The sequence below is a fragment of the Narcine bancroftii genome, chromosome 13 (genome assembly GCF_036971445.1).
Source record: "Narcine bancroftii isolate sNarBan1 chromosome 13, sNarBan1.hap1, whole genome shotgun sequence".
NCBI classification, from domain to species: Eukaryota; Metazoa; Chordata; class Chondrichthyes; order Torpediniformes; family Narcinidae; genus Narcine; species Narcine bancroftii.
In genome coordinates this window covers 64,774,280-64,793,796 of record NC_091481.1, presented here as the reverse complement: position 1 = coordinate 64,793,796, position 19,517 = coordinate 64,774,280, and the positions used below count along the sequence as shown (strand labels likewise).

The following is a 19,517-nucleotide window of genomic DNA, read 5'->3' as shown; positions in this document are numbered from 1 at the left end:
TTGGCACTGGTGTGAAGATTCACTCACAATCGCTCTTCTTCTCCACCCTCTTTTTCTTCTTCAGTCTCTTCAACATGCCGCGGAGATCGGTGATGCCATACTGGAAGGCAATCTTCTCAAAGTCACAGGGCTTGGCATTCTTCAGGATTTCCCACACATCCACCTCTTCCTTCTGAGGTTCCTCAACTTTCACCTCCCTGGGATGAACGAAACAGAGGCTGGTGAAGAAATCAGTGTTTCGTGCGCGTGCACCCATCACCGGCTGCGTGCGTGCGCGCGCGCGCACAACCATGCACTCCCTTCAAATGGCACCTTTCCACGAAAGCCAAAGCATTATCAAACACAGTTCATTTCTAGGGGAGATATCATCCTGAATCATCATCACGTTGGTCTGGAAAACGGGGTTGAGAAAAATTGTCAAGTAGGACAGATGGAGGGGTGATGAGCAAAGAGATTTGGCCAAATGGCTTTACTTTATATTCTCAAACTGCCAATAACAGAGCTTCGTCCCACCCAACACAAGGTTATTGAAAAACACAAGGCTGGGAAACTCAGTAGGCAAGTTGGGTACTTTATATCACAAAGATAAAGATACTTGAGTCCTTATGAGCAAAATGTAGACAGGCACCCAAACCAAATGGTAGGGCAGGGGAAGGAACACAGTCCCAAGGCAGGGGGTAATAGGTGGATAAGGGAGGGAGGGCACAGCAGCAGATGGAGGGAGGGGGTGGAGAGCGGGAGGAAAGGGGACAGAGGGACGGGGGAGAACGAGCAGTGGATGAGGATAGTGCTCTGCTCGCAAAACCTGGTGAGTGTGTTGCATGGGCTGGTGAACCTTCCAAACCTTCACGCCATTCCCACCTACCTTTTCTTGAGAAGTGCGCTGAAATCCAGCTCACCCGCGTCTTCTCCGGAGGCATCTCTGTAAAGGGAAGGGATACTGGCTCATTTCACAATCAATTCAACTTTGCTGCCTCTCTGCTATTATACTTCAATATCTGATGCAGGTGAAGGCCATCCAGTCTCTGGAACCTTCTCCCTCCATGCCATGCAATCCTGGCCTAAATCTTTTTCCCAACTGCCATCATGTTCTCTTGACCTGCAAAGATCTATCAACGTCAGCCTAGGATAGATTCACATCCATCTAGAGGAGAGAGGTCAAAGACATACAAAGACGTTTACTTTCATTGACGTGACTAACCCCTTGCCTGAGACAGGGCCTCATTTTCTTGGAGACCGCGCAAGTCGAAACTCCTCTGTCGGTCCCTCCCAGAACTGTACTTGGCTCAACGAGATCACTGTCGGCCTGCAAATCCTGATGAGGATGCACCTATCTTCTCATTTGCGGCACAAAAACAGGCCAATTGGCACAGCTGGTCGAACCCGCCCAACACACACGCTCTGCACCATCTCCATCCCAGGTAATCAGAGTGTGGAGATCGCACATAGCGGGTGAGAGCAACGTTATTACCACGCCAGCGGCTGGGATTCAAATATGGCGCTCTCTCTGTAAGGAGTTTGGACGTTCTGCCCGTGTCTGTGTGGGTTTTCCCAGGGAGCTCCAGTTTCATCCCACTGTTCAAAACATCCCTGGGTACCACGGTCTCATAAGCCAAAAAGACCTGTTACCAAGCTACAAGGGTAAATTAAATTAAATTTAAAAATAAAATTAAACTACCCTTTGGGGAGATCTCACCTTCAGGGCCACATCTAGGGGACTAACCCTGTGCAGAGATCTCCCCTACAGGGCCACATCTAGAGTTCTAACCCTGTGTGTAGATCACCCCTAAAGGAACATGTACTTCCAACTTGTGACCTTCAGAGTAAAGAGTCATGGTTGCCTCAGTGATATGCCATTGATTAAGCCATCTGGTTAATAGGGATAGTTGGAGAAAGAGGATATTTAAAGGTTAATAAGAGAAAAGGTATAAAGAGATTAGAAAACCTGGAGAGCAGGAAGATTACTTACGTTCGTTTGAATGTTGTCAGGATGTCATCCGTCTTCTGTGCCTCTGTGGAGAAATTAGTGACCGCTTAGTTAGCGAGATGGCACCTGGCTACTCAGAGCTTGGATTTACAACGATTTACAGATCCAAGATTAATTTGATCTTGAAATCTCAGTCAGCAAAAGCTTTACATGGGTTTGGCAGGACCAAACATACCAAACATGACATACAGCGTGGTGCCTGTTGCTAAAACTGGCCTAGAGGTTCAGGTCATGAGGGTTGGAGATCAAACACAGGTACAAAAGAGGACAACCATGAATGGAACAGGGAAATTCCAGTAAAACGCACACAGAAATGCTGGAGGAACTCAGCAGGTCTTGTACCGTCCACAGGAGGTAAAGATATATTACCGACGTTTCGGGCCTGAGCCTTTCTTCAGGGTGTGAGTAAAACACAGGAAGCTGCTTGAATGTCCAGACCGACATGATAAGAGGAAAGATGAGAATTGATTCTTGCTCTGTGAAAGGTGACAGAGGGAAAAGGGGCGAGAGAGAGAGTGAGAGAGAGAGATAGAGAGAGAGAGAGCGAGAGAGAGCGAGAGAGAGCGAGAGAGAGCGAGAGAGAGCGAGAGAGAGCGAGAGAGAGCGAGAGAGAGCGAGAGAGAGCGAGAGAGAGCGAGAGAGAGCGAGAGAGAGCGAGCGGGAGTGAGAGGGAGAGGGAGAGAGAAAGAAAAAATGGGAGAGAAAGAGAGAGAGAGGGAGAGACAGACTGAGCTGGGGGAAAGGCGACAGGGGAGGAATTGGGGGTGGGGGGGTTTAACGGAAATCGAAACTGTGAATGCCATCCAGTTGGAGGGGGCCCAAATGGGTGTTTTTCCTTCAATTTGTGGGTGGTCTCGGTCTGGCAGTACGTGAGATCACGTCAGCAAGGGAATGGGGTTGGGAATTGAAATGGGTGGCCATTAGAGATCCAGGCTACTGCAGCGAACAGAGCTGAGGTGCTCAACAAAGTGATTTCCCAGTGCTGCTTTAATTTAAATTGTAGGGTTAGGTCAGGACAAAATGAGTGAAATTTTAAATTTGGTATTAGACCATTTTTGGACAATGGTTGGTAAGAAATGGATTCCCCAGAAGATGAGAGTGTGCACCCTCAACCTCTCCATCCTGAAATCAACAGTCAGCACCTTTTGTCATGGTAATGTTGAGGGCAAGATCAGAAGTCTTGGGGAGGGGAGAATCCACGGACAAAAATCATTGAATGCTTTCCTCCTATAGGTTAGCGCAACACTGTTGTAGCACCAGCGATCGGGACTGACGTTTGGATCCCACACTGCCTGGAAGGAGTCTGTACATTCTCCTGGGGGCTCTGGTTTTCTCCCACCATTCAAAAACGTACTGGGAGTTGAAGGTCAACTGTACATAGTTGGGCAGCGCACGCTGGTGGGTTGAAAGGGCCCATTAACGTGCTGTATGTCTAAATATAAATTTAAATTAAAAAATTAATTCATCTTTATAGACTTCCCAAATGGGGAACCAGGACAGCCCATTGACCAGGCAGCAGCTCAGACACGGCACAAGATCTCACAGTTGCCAGTCTTGGGAGATAGTATGCTAATCACTGCGTCGCTTCGGGTCACACTGGAGGCTGCCATAAGTGGAGGCAACAATATGTGTCTGAACCAGATCGAGTACTCGTGAGAAATCTAGGGTCAGGACAGCTCCTGGTGTACAGGAAGGAGGGAGAGAACAAGGGAGGTTGGAGGTGGAGTGGGAGGAGAGAGATAGAGAGAGAGAGAGAGAGAGAGAGAGAGAGAGAGAGAGAGAGAGCAAAATAAATTAGATAAAGAAAGAAAGAGAGAAGCAACGGCACAAAAAGAGAAAGACAGCGAGAGGAGTGAGAGAGAGGGAGGGAGGGAATGGCCATGGAGACAGGTAATTAATCAAAAGCCTGCAAATAACTTTTTTTAATTTTAATTTTTTTATATATCGAGACATACAGCTGGTAACAGGCCATTTTGACCCACGAGTCCATGCCTCCCGATTTGGATCCCATTAACCCGGTATGTTTTGAATGGTGGGAGGAAACCGGAGCTCCCGGGGAAAACCCACGCAATCATGGGGAGAAAGTACAAAGTCCTTACAGACTGCGCGGGATCCAAACCCCGGTCCCAATTGCTGCCACTGTAAAGGCGTTGCGCTAACCGTGTCACCCAAACTGGGCATCTGAAATAAAGGAGGAGGAAATGCTGGAAACAGCAGCTGTGGAGGGAGAAGATTCTTCAGCATTTTCCAAATTGGGTATGTATTGGTGGGGGGGAGGAAGAAGGGGGGCTGTGTACGTGCACGTGTGACAAAGAGACAGCTTTAGGGAGCACATGGTGAGACAACGATTGGGTCTGACTGAGAGACGATGAATGCTTGGGCTGGGCTCCCAAGAAAGCTTGAGCATCTTCCACCAGCTGAGCTCCCTTACTGACCAGTCAGGCTCATCTCCAAAAACACCATTCCTCACCTTCCACGTTCAATTCAAAGACTGCACTGTCGAACTGATCCTTTGAGGCCACCTCACATCTGTAACCTCCTGCAACAGTCTTGTCGACTTTAGTTATTGTCATAGAGTAGGTGTAGACCTGTGGGGAAGGAGCAGATATCTGTACCTTGGCTGAACCTCTGCATTCCTCCGTTCTTTTACCTCTCCTCCCACCCTCATCCCAGCCCTGAACTTCCAATGTAAACATATTGCCTTCAACGGAACACATCCCACCAGGACAATAACCAGGCTCATTGGAACCATAGGACTGAAATGGAGCATCCATGAGGAAGTGTAACCAGGTGGAGATGTTGGGTCGGGTGATCAGAAGCCTGGCAAATGAAGCAGGATTTACAGAAGGAGAGGTTTAGGGAGAAAATCTCAGAGCTTGGCAGATGACATTCTGGGATGATAGAAAGGCTAGATTTCAGATTTATTGACAGAGGACATACATGACATCACATACAACCCTGAGATTCTTCTTTCTTGTGGGAGAGGCAGAATTAACACTTATTGGTCGTGCAAAAAAAACTGTACACAATGTGCACGTGTAAACAGATTAAAAAATGTAAACAAACTGACTGTGCAATTCAGAGAGAAAATAATCCATAAAATGCAAAAGTGGGAGTCCTTAAATGAGTTTGACCGAATATGGAAACGATGAGTCAGAAGACAAGATGGAGCGGGAGGTGGAGGCACGGTTGGCGCAGCAGTTAGTGCCAAGCCTGGGATTAGGACCGGGGTTCGAATCTGATCCCGCGCTGTCCGTAAGGAGCTTGTACATTCTCCCCATGTCTGCGTGAGGTTTCCCTGGGGGTTTAGATTAACGGGGTGTAAATTTGGCAGCACGGGCTCGTAAAATTTAAAAATCAAGAACCTGGTTGTGGGTGCTATTTTTTTTCTTTAAATTTTAGATACACAGCATAGTAACGGACACAAGCCTGTGCCACCCAATTAACTTGCAAGCCAACCCCCTCCCCCCGTACGTTTGGAAGGGTGGGAGGAAACCCACGCAGACACAGGGAGAACGTAAAAACTCCTCACAACCTCAACGTCACCAAGACAAGATCATTGTTGATTTTAAGAAGGGGGAGGGGGCAAGGGAACATGATCCTGTCCACATTGATGGGACAGAAGTGGAGAGGGTCAGAACTTTCAAGTTTTTGGGAGTCCACATTTCTAATGACCTTGAAATATTAAAATGTGTGGACAGAGTATATAGATATGTTTTTGGGAGATAAATTGGGAAAGGTTTGTTAGGGTAGGTCACATGCAAACACTTTAAAACAGATCTTATTTGCCCACAATACAAACTTCAAAACCAAAATCAGCACCTCTGAGAGCAAAGCCCTGCAAAAGGTAGTGGGCACAGCCCAAGACATCACAGGTAAAACCCTCCTCCCCATCGAGATCATCTACGGGAAACGCTGCCGTCGGAGAGCAGCGGCAAACATCAAGGATCCACCCCTCCCAGCGCATGCTCTGTTCTCGCTGCTACCACCAGATTCAAGAACAGCTGCTCCCCTCCACCATCAGACTCCTCAACGACAAACTCAATCAGGGACTCATTTAAGGACTCTTACTTTTGCAATTTATTGTTCATTTTTCCTCTCTGTATTGTGCAGTCAGTTTATTTACATTTCTTTATTGTTTATAGTTTCTTTTTGCACTACTAATATGTGGTAATTCTGCCTCGCCCACAAGAAAAGGAATCTCAGGATTGTATGTGATATCATGTATGTACTCTGACAATAAATCTGAAATCTGAATTTGAAATCAACTAGTGACCCTGCACCAACTCATTCTGCACAATGACCCAGTCTCACCTTCATGTTGCTGTCGAATTCCTCTTTGAACTTGTAGACCATTCCCGCCTTGCTCTTCAAATCTAGCCACTTCCCCTTGAACCATTTGATGGTTGGCTTCTTCTCCAGAGTGGAGGAGTCCACCTTGGCCACCAAAGTGATAGATTCACCTGTCATTCAAAGACAAAAAAAGTGCCCCAGTCAATACTACTCCTGTCAACACGACGTTAGAGCCAGGGTAAGTGGTTTAGGGGAGATCTTCTTGCGGAAAGTGGGAAATCCCTGGGACATGCTGCCGGCGAGAGGGATGAAAGCAGAGTCACTGACAACATCTAAGATACGCCAGGGCAAGCTCGCAATTATGTATTCGTAGAAGCACGTTGGCCTGTGTGCTGAAAGTCAGTGTCCATGGGTCAGTGTGAAGATGGCAGGCTGTGTGCCTAGTTCCATCCTCTCACACTGAGTCTCCTCCAGCACTCAGCAATCAATGGGAGAGAGGAGCTTGAGGGATCGGCGGCAATTCAGAACTTTCCCTTCTTGACTGGTGTCATCCCAGGCCCACAAACCTGCCGACTCCACTATACCTCCTGCCCCTGCCTTGAATTCACCCCACCTCCAAACAGACCATCTCATTAATACCTCTATCATCCTCTGCCCTGCCTCCCACCTTCCCACAGTGTTCACAGGGTTACAGCAACCATCAGAATAGGGAGTCCTCGTGACATCTGGAGGAGACAACAGATGCAGCAGTGAATGTGAAAGATTTCAAGCTAGGAGTCTGATAAAGGTGCTATGACAAGGCCACAAGATCACATGAACAAAAGTCAGCCAATCAAGCCTAATTTATTGATTGAAATCTGCCATTATAATCATGAGCTGATCCATCCACCACCCCCTCCCCAGTCCCACCACCCCCCCAGCTTTATCCCGTTAAAGCCCTGAAAATCTCTGCCTTAAATACACCCAACAGCCTCACTTCCACAGCCACCCATGGCAACAAGTTCCACAGACTCGAGACCCTCTGACTTAAGCACATTTTTCCTCACCTCTACTTTAAATTGATGCCCTTTTATTCCCTTTGCTCTAGACTCCCCTACCATGGGGAAACATCCTTGCCACATCTACTCTGTCCAGGTCTTTCAGCATTCGAAATGCCTCTATGAGGTTCCCCGCTCATCCTTCTGTTCTCCAAGAGCCAACAAACATATGTTAACCCTTTCATTAGCTCTTCGGACCAATTGTCCATCCCCAAGATATGGATGGCATATGCGACGTGCACACTTATTCTCCCTCCCAGAACTGACGAGGCACTTCAATTTCATCAGATTGATGAATCTGGAGTCATACCAGCCAAACCAAGTGATGGTCAAGCGAGACTGCATCAGTATTTTTGCAACAATCCAGGTTCTTCGTGTAAGAAGATCTAAATTCATGTCAATGGTCAAGCGACCTGGTACTAATCAAATAACATAACCTCCCATTTGCCCACCTTAACTCCAGAAACTCTCAACTTGACAGCTCAATGGTATGACAGCGCCAGCGACCTGGGTTTGAACCTGGCGCTGTCTGTTAGGAATTTGCATGTTTCCTGTGTGGGTTTCCTCTGGGCACTCCGGCTTCCCCCCAGTATTTAAAATGTAGGTTAATTGGGGGTATGTGGGTGGCAGGGGCTCAAAGGCCAGAAAGGTTGCTGAGTGTCTAAATTTGTAAACACATCCAGCCATCATGCCTTGACCCACATTGTTGCCAGATTTTAGGGGGAAGAGGTCACCATTGTTTGGACTGGGTTCAAGACATGTCCATCCAGCAGAAGAAACCATTCTTCCTGATCCACACACATGCTCGCATCGCATGCCAGTCTCTCAGCGTTTCGAACTCACCAGTAGATACATTTGCTGATTCGGGTTTCACGATGAAGAGACCAGCAAGCTGCTGGTGTGAGTCAATGGGGGCCGTATCTGTGGAGAACAAAATATTTCAAGCATTTCAGAACTACGCCTGTAAGGTTCTGTATCTCAAGGATACGCAACAAAATTAAAATCACGTCACAGTGTTTTAAAAGAAAATGGTAGTGAGCCATCTCAAAAAAACCGGTTCAAACTGTACTCTTGCCTTGCGGGTGAAGCCACAGTCCAGCAGGATCAGAGACAGGAGGACAATGCTGGGAAGATCAGAGGTTTTAGATAAATGAGGAGGATAAAGGGTTTTGCAAAAATCCATGTGTTCACCGACTGGTGGATGACAATGGAGTTCAACACCAAATATCGAATGCAGCCTCTGTGAATCTTTACAGATGTTTCAAGCTGCAGCCACGGTCTCCTGGTGGAGGAGGTAGGGGGTTGTCAATGAGAACCATTGCTTTGTGTTAAGCTCGTGTTAAGCTTCTTCATCTGCACAACCAGACGGATGGCGAATAGACCAGTCCACTTCAGACAGCCCGGAACACTTCACTCTGCTCCGCTGTCATACACCAGATGAAGTCCATTTAAATATAAATTGAAAGATTATGCAAATACTTCCCCTCCTGTATGAAGTGGAAATGAACAGCAACTAACAATATCACTCTACTGATATGAATTTTTTCCTTTTCTGTGGCAAAACATGTGCAACCAGCATTTTGCTCAGATTCCCTATTACGCTTGGATGGAGACTCATAACAGAGTCACTGTAATTGTATAAGAGACTGGACACTTGGTTCAGATTTTAAATACAATACTTCTCTCTCTCCCTCTCTCATTCCCACACTCTCTCTCTTTCCCCACTCTCCTACTCTCACTCCCAAACTTCCCTCTCCTCTTTTCTCTCTCTCTCTCCTTCCTTCCTCACTTTCTCTCCCTCCTTCCCTCTCCCACTCTTCCACTCTCCCTCCCTCTCTCTCTCTCCCCTTCCCTTTCTCTCTCTCCCTCTCCCCCACTCTCCCTCCCTCTTTCTCCCCTTCCTCACTTTCTCTCCCTCTCCCCCTCCCTCTCTCTCTCCTTCCCTCTCCACTCTTCCATTCTCCCTCCCTCTCCCACTCTTCCACACTCCCTTTCTCTCTCTACCTCCCTCTCCCTTTTCCTTACTTCACTGCCAAATCTATCCACTAGCCTTCCAAGAGATTGTACTGAGATGCTGAATGGCCTTTCAAAGGTAAACTCTGCTGTTGCAATTGAGAAACCTGGGGTGGGGGGGAGTGGGGGGGAGGGTGATGCAAAACATGACCTCTTTGGAAGTCAAAGAAATCAAATCCACATGCTCTCACACTTCGGTGTAAAAGTCACTATCTTGGAGGATCTTTCCTGGACCCAACACACTAATGGCATCGTGAAGAAAGCACGCCAGCACCTCTACTTCCTCAGGAGTTTGCAGACGTTTGGTATGACACTGGAAACCCTGGCATTTATGACCCCTTTCTGTTTGTCATGCTTTATCAGCACACATTGCACGTTACTGAACATCCTCAACAGTACATCCATTCTACTAGCAACAGAAAGAACAGAGGTTTCCCAAAAAACTAAAGGCATCAGGTTGGGTGAACTAGAGCAAATTTAATGGGATTTGCCTAGACCAGTGGTTTTCATATTTCTTTCCACTCACAAATCACTTTAAGTAATTCCTATGCCATAGGTGCTCAGTGATTAGTCAGGGATTGTGAGTATCGGATAGCTGTGTCCAATGTGATTGTATTGTGCAATCCTTGCGCGCGCGCATGTGTGTGTGCATTTCTGTGTGTATGTCTGTCTGTGTATATATGTGTGTGTGTGTGTGTGTGTGTGTGTGTGTGTGTGTGTGTGTGTGTGTGTGTGTGTGTGTGCGCGCACACGCATGCCCGCTATCCCTGTTGCGATTTCCTTATGTGCCTGAATAAAGATCACTGTTAGAATTGGCCTGTGTTCAGACTCATTGCTTTTTGGACCCGTCGGACTTGTTCTCCCTCACACAACAGATCATCATGTAACATATTGACAAGATGTGAGAGAGAATCCAATAATGGTATTTTGGTGCCAACAACATATACACACTTTGTCTCAATTCAGATACATGGTCCTGAAGACACCCCAACGTCCAGCTGCAAGCCCATCATGCTTAGTGTTGGCTGATTTCTCCACCAAAGTGTCACAAGAACTGGAGTTAAAAGTCTTCCCAATTACATGCAACATGGAGCTGTCACTCCTCCCCACCCCAGTCCCCTCAACATTAGGGCTGCCATCTGAGAACCAAACAGGTAGGTACAAACCGTTCTATTCAGCAGGAACTTCCAATGGAGACATTGCAGAGGGAAAAGTTTAGAAGAGAGAGAAACTGATTGAACGTTCTGAAGGGCCAGCATAGATGGAATAGGCTGATTAGCCTCCTCTTTGCTAGATGGTTCTCTAATTGTTCTCATAAGATTAAATAAATCCAAATTCTTACCATCTTCAGGGAGCTCAGATGAAGTCCCTTCTGCAGTTAAAACAAAAGAAAGCTTTAATAACAATCAAAATTTAATAAAAATTCAAGAAGTATCAAGGGTCGAAACAATTTCACCAGCTATCCTGAGGAGCAGGGACGAGTGTGGGGTGGGGGGGGGGGGGTGGTGGGGGGGTTGATTTCATTTACTGGAATCGGAAATGGAAAATTAATTGAACCAGAGGGGTCTTTATTCAAACAAGTTCATTAATTTCTCCCATCTGCGAGTAACTCCCTAGCTCTGTATTCCAGCAACTTGCCCAAAACCGGGAGTAATTGTCCCCTTGATGTTCGACTTTGAAAAGAGCCACAGCCTCGGCCATTGCTGCCTTCACTCAATTCCCTCCCCAGCCCCTCATCCCCTGCAATCCCAGTGGTGGCTCATGAGAGAGGCCAGTCCTCAAATGGTGACCATCAACCAAGCTCCTGTCCCAGAGGGAGGCTGTAACAAATGCACGCAGAAACCCCATGCAGGAAGAGCCCAGAGACAATGCCCCAGAGACCATTTAGGGGGCTAAATTCTGGCCAACTGGCCCGTGTCCCATATCCAGTCACCCTATGGCTTGAGACGCACAATACAGCAAATTCCAGAGATTCACCACGCTCTGGGAAAAACAGTTCCTCCTCACCTCCCTCCTAAATCTACTACCTTGAATCTTGAGGGTGTGTCTCCTAGTTCTGGTCTCCCCCACCGTTAGAAACAACTTGCCTATCTTTATCTTATCTCTGCCTTTCATAATTTTATATGTTTCTTTAAGATCCCCTCTCATTCTTCTAAATTCCAGTGAGTACAGTCCCAGACGACTCAATCTCTCCTCATCTCTGGAATCAACTTGGTGAACCTCCTCTGCACCGCTAGTCCGTCCTTCCTCAAGTGAGGAGGCCAGAACTACATGCAGCGCTCCAGATGAGGTCTCACCATGACCTTGTGCAGCTGCAGTACAACCTCCCTGCTCCTAAATTCAAATCCCTTTAGCAATGAAGGCCATCATTCCATTTGCCTTCTTGATGGCTGGCTGCTTCTGCAAACCAATCTTTTGCGATTCATGCACAAGCTCTCCCGAGACCTTCTGAATGGCAGCATGCTGCAATCGTTTGCCCTTTAAATAATAATCTGATTATTGATCTGATCACAAGATGCAAGATGGCAGAGCAATTTCAAGTGGAGAATGTCCAAGATTTAGCATTGTCTGAATAAAAGTTCTCAACCTGATATCCAATCTCTTGCCCCCCCCCTCCCACTGACTGAGCCCTCCGCCCTGCTAGACCCTCAGCACCTTGTATATTTTTACTGCCCCTCCTCCCAGAAGGTGTCAGGGGAGGGAGGTGGGAGGCACTGAAAAGATGCTGGCATTTAGAAGAGGCCTGAAGGAAGATGCTTACATCTCAGGAACCCAGAGTTTGTACAGGTTCAACGGCAACAATTATCAGGAACGGTACAGGCTTTACAAACCATTCAGCCCTTCTTCTGGTCTGTTCTTATGTATACACAGTTCTCCACCACAACGTTTCACCACCATCACACCAAATTTTTCTCCAATACTTCCAAAGCAATGATCCATCTTAAAAAATCTAACGACTGCCCAGGCATGCAAAGTGTTCTCATAATTGAGATCCAGAGAGCGGACGTTGATGACATTCTTTGTGTTAATGAAAGATAAGTAAGAAATGAAATGTCCTTACCAGTAGTTGCTTTAGGCTCTACAGTCTTTTCTGCAATGAAAGAACAGGGTTAGTTAGCAGGCAACAGTCAGCTCCAGTCAACCTGGTAACAAGGCAGATTTGTAGTGGCAGTAGTATTCTGCCTGGAGGTCGGTGACTAGTGGAGTTCCACAGCTGTTCTGGGACCTCTGCTCTTTGTAATTTTCATAAATGACCAGACGAAGAGGGGGGAGGATGATAGGGTAGTTAAGAAGGCCTGTGGGATGTTGGGCTTCATTAATAAGGAGACTGAGTTCGAGAGTCAAGAGGTCACATTGCAACACTGCAAATCTCTGGTGTGTATTGTGTTCAGTTCTGGCCACCTCATTATAGGAAGGATGTGGAAGCTACGGAGAGGGTGTAGAAGAGATTTACCAGGATTGGTCATCCTTCTGAGGCTGAGCTGGGGCTTTTCTCAATGGAAGGATGAGAGGAGATTTGATAGAGGTCAACAAGATACCAAGAGAGGGTCTTTTCCCTCGGGTAGGAATAGCAAAACACAGAGGAAAGACATACAATGTGAAGGGAGGAAAGTTCAAGGAAGACATCAGGGGTAAGTTTTTCTTTTACACAGAGCTGTGGGTGCCAGGAATGAATTGCCAGGGGTGGTGGTGGAGGTTGGTACATTAGGAGCATTCAGGAGGAACATGGATGAGAGAAAAATAGAACATTATGAAGTAGGAATAGTTTAGTACTTCTTTGGGGGTAGAAATATATGGGTCAGCACAACATCGAGGGCTGAAGGGCCTGTAGTGTTCTATGTTCTACTTGTAGTTAAACTTTTACCAACCAGGAGTCACATGATGGAGTAGTGGCCAGTAGGAGAATACCAGCCCTCTCCAGACAAGAAGGAAAAAAGCGAAGAAAAAACAAAGCCCCAAACACACAAATCACAACAAATAAAAAATAAAGGTGTGGAGAAAATGGCGCCTAAGAAAGAAAAGCCAAAAACAACAGGAAGAAAAGAAGAAAGAAAGATACCGGAAGAGAAAGGTGAAGGCCTTACCTGCACGAAAAAGCAGGGACCCGCCATGGAAAGAGGAGCCCACTCTCCGAGGTTAGTGGAGACCCTGCAGGCTCATGACCCACTGACTGTGGGACTTCAAAAATGGCTCACTGAGCCAAACAGAGATGCGCAACTGCACACGACAAGGAGAACACCGACGGGAGGGGGGACCAGCTGTGGAGTGAAAGAAAACAATGGGAAAGGGAGGGGTGAGAAAGAAAAAAGGATGCAAGAGACACAACAGATAACCAACCCAGAAGAAGAGGACCAACATTAAGACACCATGGAAAACAAAAATACCCAAAAAAATGAGACAAGCAGCTCAACAAGAAAGTCAGAAGAGACACAGATACAAGGAAGAGAAATAGAAGACACAAACACAGGTGCAGACACAGAAGAAGAAGAAGAAGAAGGAGAACACCAAGCTCTGCACAAAGGAATAGGAGGTAAAATGAATGGAGAGTACATAGATTCAAAAAAATTTCAAGAACAAATGAAAGCATTAAAAGAATGGTTGACACTAGAATCTAGTGAAATGAAAAGTACAGAAAAAAAAGTGAGTAGAATAGAGCTGGTCATAACAGATGTAAGGAAAAGATTAGAAAATGTGGAAGAACGTGTAATGGCGGTAGATATGGAAGTGAACAACTTAAAAAGCAAATTGGAAGAAAGTGACAAAAAAGTTAAAGAAACACAAGAGTTGTTAGCTCAGAAGATGGATATAATGGAAAACTATAGTAGGCGAAACAATATAAAGACAGTGGGCCTAAAGGAAGATGAAGAAGGCAAAGATATGAAAGAATTTATAAAAGAATGGTTCCCAAAGGTCCTGGGAATGGCAGAAATGCAAGAAGGAATGGAAATAGAAAGGGCACACAGAACATCAGCCCCGAAACCATAGACATAACAAAAACCAAGATCCGTTTTAGTAAAATTCCTGAGATACACAACAAGAGAAAATATATTGGAGAAGGCAATGAATAAAATGAGAGAAGACCAAAAACCACTGGACTACAAAGGTAAAAAAAAAACTTCTACCCAGACATAAGTTTTGAGCTCCTGAAGAAGAGGAAGGGGTTTAACACAGCAAAATCGATCCTGTGGAAAAAAGGCTATAAATTTATGTTAAGATATCCAGCAGTGCTTAAAATAGTTATCTCGGGCCAGCAAAACAGACTGTTCTCGGATCCGGAGAAAGCACGAGAATTTGCAGAATGCCTGCAAGACAGAAGGAGAGATGAAGAGGTGTAACAAGAACAAAGAACAACGACAAACTACATATAAAGAAGTAAAAATAATGTATAATTAAGAACTAGAGGGAAGAAAAGGGAAGTAAGGGAGAAGGGGGGATAAAAGAGGAGGGGTTAAAAAAATAAATAAAAAGAAAAAGAGAAAAAAAGAGGGGGAGCTTTGTTGTAATGTGAAGATAATAGTCTTTTCTGGAGGGGGTTGGGTGGGAGAGAATAACAGTCACTGCAAAATCAGTTGACATTTGCGAACATGTTCACAAACCGAATGGAGAGAGGAGTTGTGGTTGCCCGGCAAGGGACAAGGGATGACTCAGAGAGGTGGGGGGGACACTTGGGGTTAAGGGAATTTTAGATGTGGGAGTGATTGAAGTATTTTATGTTTTAGAAATGTTGTCATACAGTACATTCAATAAAAGAAAACTGAGAAATAGAAATGGGGAAAAGGGGAAAGGTGGTGGTGAGGAAGCAGAAATGAGATGTAAACAAAGTATGAAATGGCCATGTTGAACTATATGTCTATAAATATTAACGGAATACATAACCAAATCAAAAGGAAGAGGCTATTAAATTTACTGAAAAAAAGAAAAAATAGATATAGCATTCGTGCAGGAACCGCATCTACCTGAAGTGGAACACAAGAAATTAAAGAGAGACTGGGTAGGGCACGTAACGGCAGCATCGTATAACTCAAAAGCCAGAGATGTAGCTATATTAATCAATAAAAATGTACCAATCAAAATAGAGGAGGAAATAATAGATCCAGCAGGGAGATAAATAATGTTAAAATGTCAGATATATTCAGAGCTCTGGAATTTGGTCAATATATATGCACCTAATGAAGAGGATCAAAAATTTATGCAAGATATTTTTTTAAAGATTGTAGATACGCAGGGGAATATGTTGATAGGAGGGGATTTTAACCTTAATTTGGATTCAAAGTTGGATAAAACTGGACAAAAGACTAGCAGAAAGAACAAAGTAGCCAAATTTATGGTTAAATCAATTCAGGAAATGCAACTTTTGGATATATGGAGGAGACAAGACCCAAAGGAGAAGGAATACTCATATTATTCGAGTAGACATAAAACATATTCAAGGATTGACCTGTTCCTGTTGTCTGCCCATATCCAAGGCAGAGTTAGGAAAACGGAATATAAACCTAGATTGTTATCTGATGACTCACCCCTGTTATTAGCAATAGAACTGGAGGACATCCCACCAAGAACATATAGATGGAGATTAAACTCCATGCTACTTAAAAGACAGGATTTTAGAGAATTTATTGAGCGCCAAATTAAAATGTACTTTGAAATAAATACAGAATCAGTGAAAGATAAATTTATATTATGGGATGCAATGAAAGCCTTCATCAGAGGGCAGATAATAAGTTATGTAACTAAGATGAAAAAGGACTACAATCAGGAAATAGAACAGCTGGAAAGGGAAATAGTAAGTACAGAAAAGGAACTAGCAACAAGGGAAGATACAACAAAAAGAAGAGAATTGGTGGACAAGAAAATGAAATACAAAACATTACAAACGTATAAGTAGGAGAAGAACATAATGAAGATAAAGCAGAAGTATTATGAGCTAGGAGAAAAAATGCACAAAATACTAGCTTGGCAGCTTAAAACAGAACAAGCTAAAAGAACTGTATTGGCATCAAGGAAAAAGGACAAACAAATTACATATAACCCAACAGAGATCAATGAAAACTTCAAGGAATTCTACGAGCAATTATACCGAACTGAGAATTAAGGGAAAGAAGACAAAATAGATGAGTTTTTAGCTAAAACTGAACAACCAAAATTACAAGAAGAGGAGCAAAACAAATTAATAAAACCATTTGAAATAGAGGAAATACAGGATATAATAAAAAAGCTACCGAACAATAAAATGCCTGGAGAGGACGGACTCCCAATAGAATTCTATAAAACATTTAAAGACTTATTAATTCCTTCTCTCCTGGAAGTAATCAACCAGATTGAAGAAACACAAAACATGCCAGATTCATGTAAAACAGCAATAATTATAACACCAAAGATGGGGAATGATCCACTAACACCAGCTTCGTATAGATATATCTCTACTTAACTCAGATTATATAATAGCAAAACTATTAGCAAACAGATTGGCCGACTGAGTACCAAAAATAGTAAAACTAGATCAGACTGGATTTATTAAGAAAAGATGAACAACGGACAATATTTGTAAGTTCATTAACGTAATCCATGCAGTACAAGGAAATAAGATGCCAACAGTGGCGGTTGCTTTAAACATAGAGAAAGCCTTTGATAGGGTAGAATGGAATTATTTATTCAATGTACTACAGAGGTTCAACCTACCAGAGAAATATATTAATTGGATTAAAGCATTATATAAGGGACCATTGGCAAAGATGACAGTAAATGGATATATATTGAAGGTCAACTAGGGAGGGATGTCCACTATCTCCCTCACTGTTCACTTTAGCTGTAGAACCCTTGGCAGAACTGATAAGAACAGAAAATAAAATAAAAGGGATAAAAATAAAAGAGAAGGAATATAAAATCAGTCTATTTGCAGATGACATCATAGTATACTTAACAGAACCAGAATTATCAATAAAAGAATTACATAAGAAATTGAAGGAATATGGAGAAATATCGGGGTACAAGATCAATGCAAATAAAAGTGAAGCGATGCCAATGAATAATGCAGATTTCACAAAGTTTAATAAAGAATCACCATTTAAATGGCAAACACAAGCAATCCGATACCTAGGTATTAGACTAGATAATAAGCTGACGTGGACATTTACCCCCTCCATAAATCTTCATCCGAGAAGCCAAGCCAAAGAAAAAAAAGAATCTAGGCCATCTGTACAAATTAAATTATCAGCCATTAATGAAGAAATTACAAGATGACTTAGAACATTCGGAAGATTTACCACTAACACTAAAATGAATATCTTCCCAAGGATACAATATCTATTTCAATCATTACCAATTCCCTTAACAGAGAAATTCTTCAATGAGCTAAAGAAAATAATAAGGAAATTCTTATGGAAAGGGGGGAAACTGAGGATAGCGCTAGATAAATTAACAGAATGGTACAAACAAGATAGTTTGCAGCTACCAAACTTATTATAGAGCAGCACAATTAAGATATCTATCAGATTTTTATCAAACAAGGGAAAAACCAGATTAGACCAGGATAGAGCTAGATAAAATAGGGGAGAAGGTACCAGAACATATACTTTATAAGTGGGATGAAAAACTGGTGCAACATAGAAGTTCACCAGTACTGCACCATCTGCTCAACATTTGGAAGAAGATTCACGTAGAAAGGAAAAAAACAAATTACCAACTACCAAAATTATTATTGATGCAAAATCAATTAATCCCTTTCACAATAGATAACCTTTCCTTTAGAGAATGGGAGAGAAAAGGGATCAAAAGAATAGAAAATTGTTTTATGGGAAATAATTTATTATCATTTAAACAAATGAAGTACAAATATGGAATAACTCACGGTACAGTGTTTGCATACCACCAACTGAAAACCTACTTGAAGGACAAATTAGGAAACAGACTGAGGTTACCAGAAGGAAGCAGCTTTGAATATGTGATTACAGACACAATGATAATTAAAAGATTTATAACAAACATGTACATTAAGCTGCAAGAGAAGGAAAATGATGCAATAAGCTATAAACCTAAGCAAAAGTGGGAACAAAATCTAAACATAAAGATAAAAAATGAAAAATTGGAAAAGATGTGCTCCGGAACTATGAAAAATACAATAAACACGAGGTTACGCATGATACAGTATAGTTGGTTACACAGGCTAAATATCACGCCCAAAAAGTTAAATAAATGGGACCCAACAGTATCAAATAGATGTTTTCGCTGTAAGAAGGAAACGGGAACAACAGTACATGCTATTTGGGCATGTGAGAAAGTGGAAAAGTTTTGGGAAGATCTAAATCAGGTATTAAATAAAATCACAAAAAGCAACATACCAAAAAATCCAGAGATCTTTCTTCTAAGTAATATAAGAAGTAAAGAATTAGGCCTCAAACTGGATGAAGCGCAAAAAAAGATTTATTATGATAGCCTTAGCTGTAGCAAAAAAATGTATAATGTCAACTTGAAAATCAGAAGAGAGCCTGAGAGTACAGCAATAGTACATAGAAATGAATAAATGTATTCTATTGGAAAAAAATAACATATAATTTAAAAAATAAAATCACAGTATTCAAACAAATTTGGGAACCTTACATGGAACACAACAGAGAGGGCTTGCTTCGGACCTCCACCCCCTAAAATGATAAGAAGACAAAATGACCTGATCCAGTGTGTAAAAGTAGATGACACAATTTTCTTGTTTATTTTCATTGTTTAATGGGTTTAATGTATTGTATATGTTGAACGTTTAGTGGGTGGGAGGGGGGTGGGAAGGAGGGAGGGAGAAAAAGGGAGAAAATGACACTCTATATTCAAGAGTGAAATGTTTGTGTGTATTTTGGTTAATATGGTTCATAGTGTGAAAAATAAAAAATTTTTAAAAAAACTTTTACCAACCAGGTTCTTTCACTTGCAGCTCAAACTTCTCCTTGACAGTGCCCACCACTGCCATGTACACTGAGTCATCCTGCTTGCCCAGGTCGCTGATAATCAATGTGTGCTTCTTGCCTTCGGTCTTGATGGTGTACTTGGGGCCAGCCAACAGGTCCTTCCCGCCCTTCTGCCACTTCACCTTCACATTGGGCTTGTCCACCTCCACCACAAACTCCGCCTTCCCTCCTGCTGTCACCGTCTGGCTCTGCGGCTTCTTGGTGAAGCCAGCTGTCAAAGGAAGAAGAAAAGTT

General features: G+C 43.5%; 1 protein-coding gene across 1 annotated transcript in view; it reads right to left on the bottom strand.

Moving 5' to 3' along the window:
* LOC138748964 (myosin-binding protein C, fast-type-like) overlaps positions 1-19,517 on the bottom strand; it is a 75,088-nt gene that overhangs the window by 44,892 nt on the left and 10,679 nt on the right. The window contains exons 2-10 of the mRNA XM_069909937.1: positions 19,231-19,494; positions 12,392-12,421; positions 10,673-10,702; positions 8,161-8,238; positions 6,302-6,450; positions 4,458-4,575; positions 1,970-2,012; positions 866-922; positions 28-197 (exon numbers count right to left, since the gene is read on the bottom strand). Of these exons, the coding sequence (XP_069766038.1) occupies positions 28-197; positions 866-922; positions 1,970-2,012; positions 4,458-4,575; positions 6,302-6,450; positions 8,161-8,238; positions 10,673-10,702; positions 12,392-12,421; positions 19,231-19,494 (939 nt within the window). The remainder of the gene's footprint in view (positions 1-27; positions 198-865; positions 923-1,969; positions 2,013-4,457; positions 4,576-6,301; positions 6,451-8,160; positions 8,239-10,672; positions 10,703-12,391; positions 12,422-19,230; positions 19,495-19,517) is intronic.